The sequence below is a fragment of the Sylvia atricapilla genome, chromosome Z, assembly GCF_009819655.1.
Source record: "Sylvia atricapilla isolate bSylAtr1 chromosome Z, bSylAtr1.pri, whole genome shotgun sequence".
In the NCBI taxonomy this organism is placed as follows: Eukaryota; Metazoa; Chordata; class Aves; order Passeriformes; family Sylviidae; genus Sylvia; species Sylvia atricapilla.
The window spans coordinates 5,086,614-5,100,429 of record NC_089174.1 but is presented as its reverse complement, the minus strand read 5'-3'; the positions used below and the strand labels follow the sequence as shown (position 1 = coordinate 5,100,429).

General features: G+C 39.5%; 1 protein-coding gene across 1 annotated transcript in view; it reads left to right on the top strand.

The window, feature by feature from the left end:
- The first annotated feature begins 226 nt into the window (after positions 1-226).
- The window catches only part of KLHL4 (kelch like family member 4), a 36,524-nt gene continuing 22,934 nt past the window's right edge, over positions 227-13,816 (top strand). Inside the window, exon 1 of the mRNA XM_066338478.1 lies at positions 227-648. Within this exon, the coding sequence (XP_066194575.1) occupies positions 227-648 (422 nt within the window). The remainder of the gene's footprint in view (positions 649-13,816) is intronic.

The following is a 13,816-nucleotide window of genomic DNA, read 5'->3' as shown; positions in this document are numbered from 1 at the left end:
GTGCATTAACCAGAAGAGAGAGGGGAGAGAGACACCGCTATTTCGTCCTGCTGTTGTCTCTTTTTTTATTTTCTTTTCTTTAAGAAGAGGAGTTGAAGCAGAAGAGATAACAAAGAATCCATTTCCTTCCTAAAAGAACAGGCTTTGTATTTTTTTATTATTTTTTTTCCCCCTCTTGGGGGGGGAAAAAAAACAACAAAAAGAAACAAAAACCAAACAACCCAAAATGTCAGTGTCTGGAAAGAAAGAGTTTGATGTGAAGCAGATCCTGAGGCTCCGCTGGAGGTGGTTCAGCCACCCCTCGCAGGGCTCCGCCGGCTCCGGGGGCTGCCACCCGCAGGAAGGATACGATCACAGAGGCACCCCGGTGCAGAACAGGTTGAAGAGCCACTCTCGGGACAGGAATGGGCTGAAGAAGAACAGCAGCCCCGTGCACCACAACATCCTGGCCCCCGTGCCGGGGCCGACGCCGGTGCATCACCGAGCCATCCACGCCTGGCACCAGCACAGCATCATCGAGCAGCTGCGCTCCGCAGAGGACACCCCCAAAGGCAGCCCCGAGGGAAACTCCGCCAAAGAGGAGTCAAGCAAAGCCACGCAGGAGCTGCAGATGATCACAGAGCAAAATGCAGATGAATCTGCGGAGAGGTAGGAGTTCTGAAGTCTGCGCTTGGAAAGCCAGACTTGCTTCCAAGTTGTTCCCTAAAGCTGTCTTTGTTTTTAGCCAGAGTTCCTTGCTGCGTTAATCTCACTTTATGTATGTGCACACCCACACTCAGACGAGAAGGAAGGCTTCTGCATCAGAAAAACGAACAGAAACACTGCCGTGAAATTTTGATCTTTGCTTAAGGTACATCATTCCATAACTCTTCCATATGCATAAAATCTGCCAGTTTGTCAAACCTGCTCTACCAACATTCACAGCGTTATCAGTTTCTTCCCTTGATTTATTATGTGTGAGTGCAGTGAAAAAAGGAGCCTCCTGACATCCTGTCCTCATCCTGACTTTATCAATGGGTGCAACTTTGACAAATGGGAGCTGCTGGAGGTGCACGGGCTCTGTGGTTGCCATTGATCTCTCAGATTTCTCACTGATTTTCTTTTACTGCCTTCCTGGCAAGTAAAATCAACCTTGAACTAAGTGGGAAGGAAGCATCATTCTTTGCTTTTTTAAAAGATCTGTTTGCAACCCCAGTACTTTCACAGTTTATTTATTATGCTGAGACAAATATCTTCTGCAAGGTCAGGTGAAAAAACATTACAGCTACGAGACCTTAAAGGTGTAAGCACAAAGGAAGAGCTATTTATAAGTTGTGAATAAAAAAGAATGCAATACAACTGCCTCTTATTTAATTAAGCTGTTTTATGTTTTCTTTTTCAAAGCTCATGTCAGTGTTTTTAGCTTATCCAGCAACATTTTTACCCCACCTTTCCCCACCTTGGACTCAAATCAAGCATTTATGATATGATTATTTGCACCATTTGATGAGCACTCCATCAGTCTTTGGACATAATTTAAACGCATTACATTGCATTTAAATACAAATTTATCTTTCCTGAAGTTACAGATCTCTCAGTAAAAACCAAGCTGACAGTTTGCATATTTTTAGCAGTTATTATTTTTCAAGTTGTGCATCTGCTGTGGGGGAACATCTGCAGATGGAACAGCAAAAACTGCATTCCAAAATGTCACTTGGAAACCAGTCCCAGTAGTCAATAGGTACCAGATAAAATCATTACAGAATAAAAACACTGAGGAAGGGCTGTGGGAGCCCTGTGTGTTTCCAAGGGCACTGGTTTGGAATGGGGAAGCAGCATACCCATAGTACAGCATTTCAAATGATAGTACAAATTTTCTGAAAGAAAAGGTGATTTTAGACAGACCTTTGAAGGAAAATTGATTTAATTTGAGGAAAAATAATGAGCACTTGTCCGTCCAAATAAGATTCTACACCATGTGAAGAAGTAGGTAAAAAGAAGCCTGATCAGTTCAGTTTGGGAGGTAATAAACCACTGCCTTCTAAAATAAGATGTGACATTTTCTCCAGTTATATATAAAGTTTCTGCTAAGACCTCCTGAAGTTTTGTACCTTCATATCCGTTCCAATTTAAGTTCTGCTCTTGAGCTGTTTAAAGTTGCAGCATTTAGGATAGCTTTGGAACTTCATATATTGTTATAGTCAAATAAGTGGCTTTCTTTAAGATTTCAGTAAAAGCCATCGCGGCATGTTGTAGATTAAAATCTGTTTTTAAATACATCTTAAAAAGCTGAATTGGCAATAGATTGTTGATAAAGTGGTTCATGTCTATGAGTTTCTTCTTAATTAAAATTTATTTCAAGAAAATAAAACTGACCATGAAGGACAAAGTAGCTCAAATTTCTTAAATATGTATCAACAGAAATAATTAAGTAAACCACTGTTCCTACAGTAAAACCTTCCCCTGCCACATCCAGCACAGGCCACACATTAATTATTACATTAATTGGCTGTGTAGAAATGAGATACTGAGAAGAAGCAGCAATCCATATCTACATCTGCCTAAATCTAGGGTGTAGATATCCATATCTGGATATATTTTCTTCTCTTCAAAACAATGTCTCATCTTTGAAATCATGCCTTTAAACCATTTCATGTCTCCTTTTCCTTTAGAAGTTCCAGATAGTCCAAATCAATGGTAACCAGTGTGGTGATTAACACATAAAAATCATGTGTTTGCAGGACCCCCTGAGCCCCTGTCCTCACACTCCTAAACCCACCACAGCAGGAGCTGTGCAGGTAATGCAGCCAAATTTCACATCCACACATGAGCACACCAAAGACAAATTTGCCTTTTAGACCAGAAAGGCATTTTACCTTCAGAGCAGCTGTCCCTAAACCAGCAGATTTCCCTCTGCCTGGAGAAGTCCCGTTTTTTGGTGGATCTAAAGCAGGACTCTGCTGAGTGTCACATGGACATCCAAAATAGTAGAAAAGGAGAGAGAATCTGGCCAATACCTCAACCCTGAGCAGAACATGGAAGCTGTTTCTACTAAGAGTTTAATGCTTCCCATTGGATAACTTTAAAAATGTAAAAGCGGTATTGTGAATTCCTTCAGAAAAAATTGAACTGTCTTTGTCTAAAAACCTCAGGACTGAATGCTGTCAGTGATGGACAGAGATCACTCCTGGGGTTTGATGAAATACAGGTTGGTTATAGAGGAGAAAAGTTAAATAATAAAGTTCCAAACAACCTTTCGATTTGGAATACAAAATCATCAATACACTTATTTCTGCTTTCTTCAGTGCATTTTGGTATTCTTTTCCCCAAATTAAATAGTGCAAGGCTTAAAGAAACCCTCCTGATCCAGGTGCTTGCTCTTGAATTACATCCCGTGACAAGTGACAAAGTAAATGAGGCTCAAGTGACTAAAACTCATTAGTTTTGTCCTAATCATAACCAGTTAATGTATGGTCAGCCAATACATTCTGGGCCATAAATAGATGGTTTATTGGCACAAGGGTAAGGAAAGCTTCTCAGCATCCTGTAGGTCCAGTGCTGCTCAGGGAACCTGCTCAAAAAGCCTCCTAGGAGCATCTTAAAATGATCGGCCTTGACCTGCTGCTCTGAGATCCTTTTGGTTTGGAAAAAAAGATGAACAGTGGACAACCTGTATTTACATCTGACTCTCGCCAATCTGCTCCTTAAATGAGGACTGGGACCTCTTCCTGGGTGAAAGAAAGAGAAACCAGCTAAAGCCTGCGTAGCCACCAAGTTAATTTATTGTTAGAGTGTATTTCCCAAGATAGCATTTTCTGGTGCTACTGGGGTGATCAGCAAGCTGAACCTGTGGAATATGTGGCTATGCCAAGGAAGAGTAAACACCTTCAGAGGTTTTGGGTTTGGATCAAAGAGGGAGCTGGAGTGAGCTCTGTAAGAACCCATGGGAAATTACCTGTGGCTGCTGGTTCAGCAGGCAGGGCTGGGGGGAGCTGAGCACTTGAGCTGTTCAGGACATCCCTGATCTCTCCTCTCTGGAATCTTGTGAGTTTCAGGCTCTTCTGCCAGGGGGATCAGGAAAGCATTTCCATTTCTTTCAAAGGAAGTGGTCTGGCAGTGATCCAGAGACATCAGCACACACTGGGAGGATTTGGTTGTTTAATTTTGACAGTCAATCTTGTGTGCACCCCATGAACACATGTGTGTACACACAGAAGCCTCCTAAAAAGAAGAATTTTGATATTGAATTACTTCGATTACTTCCCTTAATAAGTTCTGGACTCACAGATATTGACTTCTCCATGAGAGAGCACTGTGCCCAGCATTTATTAACATTATGCCACATTACCACATCCATTTCTGCATGCCTGTCAGGTTTCTGATTCTACAAGTGGGCTGTTGCAGACCATGTGTGCTGGTTAAGTATTTCCTAGTTGCCCAAAGACACTTAGATTTCAATAGTAAATGTAGCATCCATTCATCATTTTTCTCTTCTGCATTTTTTTTTCTAATTATGTGGCTGAAAAATTGCTGACTAACTCTAGTTGGGGAAAGATTCTAGTTTTGCTAAGGCCAAATGTTTTCTAATTTCCCACGTGAGGCAAAGTATATTTCTAATTAATTTTAATGGAATATTTTGCTGTCATAAACCAAACAGTCATTATTGATGTACATGGAAGCAGATATTTGGGAGGTGCATCCTCCCAAAGGCAATCCTTTTCTGTGGTGGCTATTTCTGAACTACAGCTATTTTGATACTTCATCTTAAGACTTGAAAATTCACTCTTTTTTTTTTTTTTTTAATTAGTTTTGGCAGACATATGGAAATAACTATCAGACTGTTTTTTTCACTGTCTCTGACATACATGTAAACACACACACACGTGTATATGACTATTTCAGAGGTTGTCTCTATCTGGGAGTTTTCTGCTTTTAGCTCCAGTAGCAGAAGACAGCCTTGGCTCCCATTCCAGTGTGAAATAAAGTAAAAGAAAATAGATGATAATTTTCCTGGTGAAAATGGAACATATGAGTTATTCTGTGAAACCACTGGTCAAACCAGACTGAGAGGGCTTTTGGCACTACAAGTGGAGTTCTGGGTATCCAAAGAAAGAGAGGAGCACAGAAATGACTGATAATGGATCCCAAGGCAGCAGTAAAAGGGAGGAACGTGATGTTCCCTGTGCAGAGAAGGTGATAAAGGGCTGCATTCAGGGGGGTACATCACAACACTGCTTCCCTGTCCTGGGTAAGAATTCAGTCCCATGAGCAATCTCTGATGCCCAAGGTAAAGTCTAGAAATGAAAATTCCTAAACTCACATCACAGCAGTCTTTATATTTAAAACCGAGATTCTCCAGTTTTGTTTTCACTGAACTTCCAGCGTTTTGGAAAAAAAAAAAAAAAAAAACAAACTTTCAAAGAATTGTAAGTTTGACATATAAGTATTTTAGAAGCACAGTAAAGAATGCAGGACGTGGAGTCAGACAGCATTTCAATCCTTCTCTGGCAAAGCTGGACCAACTAGGTTTAGGTGCTTCCTTGCTTGTCCTACAATTTCAGCGCATTAATGCCTTCATCTTCCCCCATCAGTACAGGCAGCATATTGTTCTCTTTATTCTTCTTATTGCCACACTTTCCTTCTTTACACCCTTTGCCTATGTTTGAAAGTTGCTGAAGGTCTAAAGGGCTGCAATTCTTGCAGTCTTGTCTCAGAAACCCTGCCCTGACAGCTCTGACACTTCATTGCTGTCCTGCCTGTCTCCAGGTCTCTGGACTTACAGATCAGTGGCCAGACCTGGATGTATTCCTGTTGGAGCCTGGCAGGTCTAGTGGAGAGCTGGATTCCTTCTGTGCCATCCTGACTCAAATCTGTTTGAATGTCCTCAGTAGCTGTTTTTCTTTTATCAACACTGTGGTGCTGTTGCTCATGCCTGCCTTGTGATTCATGTGAAACTCCTGCCTCTGTACCAGAGACCTGTTCCCAAACCATCTGTACATTTTTGCAGTTATTTGTTCCTAAAACCGGAGCTTTGAACAAATAAATTCCATCTTGTGTTTATCAGATAATGGCTCTAGTTGGCTGAGCTAGTTTTCAGTTCTGATTTAATAACCCTGATTTAGTGATTTAACATTCAGTTCTGGTCCAATACCCCACTATCCCTGCAGCTCTTTTCAGCTTGGCACTATCTCCAATTGTAATATATACACCATCAAAGATTTATCTTTATTTTTTCAAGTAATTTAGAACCTTTATGAGAAGTTATAGAGAAACTTCAGTTCCTTAGGAATCCAGTTTGATTTACCTTCCTAATTGTCAGTGAATCACTGCTAATTTATAAGCATGATTTTAAACCTGCTTCACACTTATTCCAAAATGGGTTACTCCAGACAGTCCTTGAGGCTGAACTTTTCACTTTCTGATACAAAACACTAAAAATAATACTCTGATGTTCGGGACATGACAACTATTTCTTTTCTGCTCTCCATAATTTCTAGCAAAACCTGTCAATGAAGCACTTCAGTTTACTGTGATGTGTTATTCTTGGCAAATTCTTGCTGACTTATTTTTATTTCAAAGCGCTCAGAAATATTAATTATATGAATTTTACACTGTATAATTTGGCAAGAAGTAGCAACAAGGAAAATAAGCTATGTTTGTGTCTTGTGGAGAATTTTTCAGTTTCTTTAGCGTTTATAACAATTTAATATCAATTCCAGCAGTATGTTTTAAAAAGATGATTTTCTGCAAGCCTGCAATGGATAACCAAAATGCTTCCTTGTTTCCTCAGGGACAAGCAAAAACTAATTTTCTTCCAACAATGTTCTTTAGCTAAAGGTCAAAATATGGGTTTGAAACTGCATAGTCTAAGATGTTTGTAGTTGATTTGAGAGGAGTCAGAAGTGACAGCATTTTATAGAAACTCACTCACAACTGGTTGAAATAAGGTAGTTGGGGGTAACCAAGAAAATTTGATGTCGAACATTTGCTAAGTGTGGAAAATCTATAAAGTTTCAGTTAGTGGTATCTGATGCAGGATTAAAATCCAAGAGGAAAATCAGCTTTTTCCCCAGCAGTTGATAATTCACAAAGAGGAACAGACCCTTTGAGGCCAAGTGCAAGTGCCCTAAACAGAGACCAATGAACTAATTCTGACTAAACAATTGCTGGGACCTCATACAAGAGCTCTTGGTACAGAAATTAGAATCAAAATGTCTCAAAGGCATCCTTGGGATGTATTCCTGTTCTCACCTTCTATTATGACATCTTCTGAAGAACTTGAAAGAGAAAAAAAAAAAAAAAGATATTGAAGTGGATAGAAACAGTTAATAAAGATGAAAGGAATGAGTAGAATTGTGTTTTGAAATTAATTTTATATTCACTCTGTGGAAGGACTGGACATCTATTCAAAATATTTTTTCACTTTTCATAGCTAGACAAATGGAATCATAGGAAACTTTAGGCTGAAAAGGGTCTCTGGATGTCATTAAGTCAAGCCCTTCTACCCACACAGAAGTCTATAAAGAGAAATAATCTGACTTAACTAGAAAACACACAATATTTTACAGGCCTACATTTAACAAGCCTAGCTTTCAAAGATGAATTATTACGGGCAAGGGAAAAATATAATTTAATAGTAATTTAAGAATCTAGGACAATTCCAGTCATTTCAAAACAATTTTTTTATGATTCAATTATCTTCTCATTTTCACTCTGCAGATCTCGCTTTCAGCAAAGACAGCTGTTAAATGACTTTTTAAAGAGTTATTACTGTTCTGAAAATCACTTCTTAATGTCTCCAGAAAAAGTTAAGGAGATTAAACACATGTGCCCAGTCAGAGCAGTTTTTACAGACACACAGAGATTATGCAACTGAAAGATCAACAAGAAATCAGATGGTTGGTGAAGCAGCCTGGGAAAAAGGAGAGAAGATTTTGTTGGGTTTCCAAGTTAGAGCCAGACAGGATCCCAAAAGAAAGAAACTATTTATTTTCACCCTTAGTTTGTGGCTGAATTGTTGACTTTGGCATATTGTAATGAGGAAAATGACTAAAATCCAACGCATTAAAAAAAAAAAAATAAAGGGAATTGTTCATTTTAATCAAACAGCTCAATTTGCCCAACAGAGCTAGACCAGTTTGATTTAGCTCCTTTCATTCTGCTAGGATAAAATCATTCTCTAATGTATTTAGAGAGTGATCACATTAGGCAGTTAAATGAGACTGTGGCTTGCTTGTTGTGCACCTGTTGGTGTGCAGCTTAAAATAATTAAAAAATGAAGCTGAAGTGCTGTTGGGACACACAGAAAGAGCTAAAGATAGATATAGGATATAAATGTCAAGGAAATAATCTATAAAACAAAGTTGTAACCAAATTTATTCCTCTGTGACATCAGATTCCCTCGCAGTGACTCAATCAACAGAGACACCAGCAATGGAAATTCCCACCCTGCTCTGACAGCAAATCTGCTCCTAGACCACCTCCTTCCCTCCTTTTTCAAGCAAATGCTCAATAGTCAAAACTCAATTCAAAGCAAACTAAAATGGCTAGAACAAGACCAGAGAGCCTGTCTCTTTACAAAAATTCTGCCCATCCAATCATTCTTGGCTTAAAACATCTTCTATTGCATCGTGGTAATCGTTTCCACCCTATGTGACAAGTCAGGGTATTTCACTAAAACCTGTGTGCTGCTCACAGGGAACAAGAGGATAACTAAAAGTATTTAAAGGAATATGCCTTAATTTCAGGTTAAAATATATGCTAGAGCACCTAAATTAATACAGTTTCATAGTGTTTTGTGAGGAAATAGGAACTGTATTCTCATGCTGTTTTACAGGATGAAAAGTTTCCCTCATCACATTCTCCACTAAAATCTAGTTAGGCCAAACAAACATTTTTTATTGGAAAAGAGAGCAATGGCTGATACCTGGCCCTTCCTTCAGTTTCGTTGTACGTATTTCGAAAACATTCTTTGGACAAGAATCCAGATTTCTTACCTGGACAGTAACATTCGATTTAACCAAATTCAGGTTCTCTCAGCTTAAATTTTTAGCTTCACGACTAGGATCTGAAAAATCAGTGTATGGGTTATGTCTCAGTTTTGTTGCCTGTCTCTTTCAGAGCCACCAGAGCTTCTTGGTATCACTCATATAAAAGAGCATTTTCCTGGGGACACAACAGGAGCTGAGCTTTCAAACACCCAGATTTGTCTGCAAACAGCTTTGCAATGCAAAGAGGAATTCATGTACACCATGTACATGAATTCTTTATATTTCATAGTTGCAGAGTTTATCTTCTCATTGTACTGACCTCACAGAAATCAAAGTCTGCTAGAACTCCCCATTACAATAAGTAGAGACCAATGTGCTGCCAATAAAATGTTTTTAGAAGCAAACAAAGGCAATGCATTTGAGAAAGTGGACAGCCACTGTCACCCTTTGCCATGCTTCAGTTTACCTGGTAAGTGACCAGTCAAGAGCAAGGGAGGCATTCTGGCAAGAAATGAGCATTTTCAAACCCTGTTCATTTTAATAGAAGCTGAGAAAATGAAGAACCTTTTTGAACTGGGCAAATATACCTTGATTTAAATGGAAATTGTGAGCAAACCCCTAAGAAATCCTAGGAGTTGGAGAAAAGCTATTTTAAGCTATTACATATGGTTTGAGTTGCTAGGGAAACCTCTTTTACAGTGTTCATTTAGCACAGATGCTCAGGAAAGCTCTGTCTCCATGTCAGACCATTTCAGAGCACTGCAGAATGTGAAGAAATAAAGATGCACATACACAGACAGGCAGGCACAAACACCTCAGTGATTTTATCTTAGTCATGTTCCATATCTCATGTGGGAGCTCATGCTCTCCCTCTCTGCCATGACCAGATCAAATGCTCTGATTCTAGACTAAAATATTTGTTCAAAAATTGCCTTCAGCTTAGATCTGTTGGGGTTCATGTTTTAGACACTCATCTCTGTAGAGCAGGAGCTTTGCCTTTGTCATGTACTCAGTGAAAAGGCAAAGGAGAGAGGCTGGCTCTGATGCCACCATCTCTGGCCACCCTTTAGAGCAGGGCAGAGAGTAAATAAATACTCTGAACAAAACCTGGGGTGCTCTATCACACTTATAACAGGTATATATAGATCATTTAAAGATGAAAATGCTGGTTTTGGGTCATGAGTCTCTTTGCCATCTCACAAAAGTCGCTCACAAAAGATTCTCTTCAGCTCATCGTTCAGTTTGTGGAAAACTACACCTGAAGGCAGAAATTCCCTCCTGTGCCATTCCTTACCCCCACCCTGTTCTGCGTGCTGGTGCAGTGGCTTAGGATGGAGTTTTGACCTTTCTGCCTGAGATGCCTGACCTAGTAAAATCCCCCAGCTGTGCAGGCAGTGCAGTCTCCTGGTGCAGCATGTCACAGGGGATTTAGGGGAAGAGCAAAACAACTTCCTGGGAAGTTCCAGCCTGGTGATCCTGCTGGAGCCAGGCTGTTCAACCAGAACACAATGAACTGGTGAGATAAGCACAGAAAGGGCAGGGCTGTAAGTCTGATATCTTTTGCCTTTAGTTGTTTCATTCACTTCAAGGATCCCAATTTCTGCTAAAAAAAAGATGTGGGGTGGCTTGGTGGTACAAAATGCCAGTGAAGTTGCTTGGGAGGAAACTCCCATGGGATGCCACAAAGCAGGAGAGCTCAAATGTGCCTCTCAGTGCCTCATCCAAATGGATCCAAATTACTTCTCAGCTGTTTAAAGTTCCCTTACACTTTTTCACTTGGTGTTAAAGTGAATCCAAACCTTAACACAATTAAATTGACCTTAACACTGTTAATTGACCTTAACACAATTAAAAAAGCAACAAAGTCAGGACAGGAAGGACAGTATTTTATTGAATAAGTGCAATAAAATTACTGTGTGATTTTTTTGTAAAGTCCCATTACAATGCAAATTTGCCTCTCTCCAGCCTAGTGAATACTTCTGGTAACCCAGGAAAAAACCCTGTCATCACAATCATCATCATCATCATCATCGTCGTCATCATCTCAATATTTTTCACATTTCATGTCAGTTACACACCTTTAGCCTTTCTTTGCTTTTCTTTTGATTTCATGTGCTACATTTAATGGAATTTTGTGTTTTTATTCCGATTCAATTGCAGTGAAAGAGGCTGACACAAACCTTGTCTTGTTGGAGCAAGTAATCTCTATTAACTGTCCAGATAAATGCCAAGTCACTAATGGCATCAAGAGAACAGGTTTTATTAAGCCAGGTTGTCAGAAATACTGTTAAATACACTTGATACTGTCAAATCAAAGCAGACCTAATGTTCTGTCTGTAAAGGTTGTGAAGACAATTCTCTCTCTGTCTTACAAAGGTGCTGTGGGCTCAATGATGAATGTACTAATAATTGCTAAAATATTTTTCAGGTGTTAGAAAGTGCAAGTCAGTGACCAAAGGTAAGAACAGGAGCTAAAGCACAACAGCCAACAGAATTTATAACATTCAAAATTCTTTCCAGATGATATGAAAGGACATTCACAATATGCTTATTTGGTTGTACTAACTTGAAACAAAATGCCCTCAATTGAGCCAGAAATGAATACAGCAGGTTCAGTTATTTGAATTCCTTTCCAGACATAGGTTTGAGTTATATTTTCTGACACAGAAGCTCAGAAGATAACAACTGGCTGGAGAGTACTTTGGTATCAGCATATCAGTACCTAGGGACACATAGGAATATTTGGCTTTAACATAGGGAAACTCTCTCAGGGTGTAATTGCACAATTAAAAGAAGGAGAGAATTGATCACAGATAAATTTACGTGGCTTACAAAACCTTCAAGCAGAATAGAAAACTTCAGTCTGCCTCTCATCTGTGATTTCTACCTGTGAGGCTGCCTAGACCTTTATCCACATCCTCTCTCCCTCATTTCTAATAAATCTGTAATTATGACTAGGCACTCTGGCTAAATAGGTTAAAAATCACTTTCTCTCCCCATTTCAGCAGTGTTTAGCTTTGAATGAGGCATCCAGCAGATCAGCTGAATCAGGTCAGAAGATATTTTGGAACAAGCCTGGAGATTTTTATGTGATTGGGGGTGTCTCACATAGCAAAATGAAATTTGAAGAGGTGCCTTCATCTAGGGAATCATGTTTCACTTGAATGGGAAAACGTGATAAGTCTTGTTATTTGTTAGTTAGGATCCAATTAAATGTAGGAAAGGAAAAAATGTAAAAAAAGAGAAATGGCCATGAGAAGCCCAAGAACAGTGTCCCTTTGCCTTTGATGAAAAACAAAAAAAGAAGCGAGAAGCATGTATAAAGGTATTATGGTGGTGGTTTGAGGTTTAATAAATCAGGATATCCTAAAAAAATCTCCCAGCAGGATCCATATCTGATGAGCTGCAAGGCTCAGATCGGCAGGGGCAGGGATAATTGCTACTGAGACTGTTACTCTCTGCCTTTTCAATGCTCTGCTCACTGGAGGCAACCACTTCACATTTGGTTTTTTCTTGTACTTGTATCTCCCTTTGCTCCTCTCTGCTCCACTTTTCCCAATAACAGTCAAAAGGGACAGCATAAAGCAGGGTCTTCTTCCCCTCACTCTTTCCCGTCAGGAGTCTTTCTGAAAATTGCTTAATGAAGGAACAAACACACAGTTAATTAGTTTCATCTGGCAATAGCTTTGCTTGGAGTGAAAACCAGTTCTTTTTGCCATTGGCCCATATTTTGTTTTCTATGTCCTCTAAAGAAAAATGCCACAGGCCCAGATCCAGCATTAAGCCATTATTTTTCATTTTGTACATTCTGACAGCTCAAAATCGTGCTATATCATGCCTTCTGGTCACATAATTTTTTGTTCTTTATAAAGATTATTACTTGCTCCCAGGAAGTTGAGCAAGAAGAACTCAGCCTCCCCGAGTTTCTCCTTCCCTTCTAATTTCCCTCCAACACTCCAAAGGTGAGTTTGGAATTCATGCATTGCAGTGACCACGAGCCATTACCAGAACAAAGGATGATTTAAGATGATAATATAAAAATATTCCTTTCCTTTTACCTGAAAGTTTTCACTCAGTTACTCTTTATTACACAACATAAATGAATACACTGTTAATTATCCAGGAGGATAATGTTCTTGAATTGTGATTTAAACTGGCATTAGTTGAAATCGTTTGACTGAGACATTCACTTCATCCATGGGTACAGGATCTATTAAATAAAACACTCAGGCTGCACAGGCAGTGTTCTCTCCAGGCTGATTAGATATTGCTTCAGCTCCAATTTCTATGCCACAGAAATATGTGCTTTTAGGTCATGCATCAGAATGTTTATAGCAAAGTTTCTTGTTTAGTTTAGTTCTGTACCAGGAATAGAAACTCCTTTCTATGTACATAGGATAATTCAATTTCTCAATTACCTGCATAAAATAGACAGTGAGCACAAAACCCTCCTGCAGACACAAGATCTTCCAACAGCAGAAAAAGTAGAAAAAGATCAACAATCAAGAGAGTTCACACAGTAATCTGCAGAGAGTGGAAAGTGATTTCATAATTCCTGCATTTAAAAAAAAAAATATATACAATTTCCAAAGGAAAACAGCTTACTGAGGAGAGTTTTGGATTGACTCATCTTCCTCAGAATATGATGTGGCCACAGCTGAGAGGGGCAGAAAGGGCTCAGGGGCTCTGCAGCTTGGGTGCAGCTTCCATTTTCCAGTGGAATTACCCCAGCAAATTCCTGATTTCTATTCCTGGGAGAATTCAAAATATCATAACCCAAATTTATCCTGATATGAGTCATGATGACATCTGTCTGTACATCGTCATGTCTGGGGGGAGAACAGAAC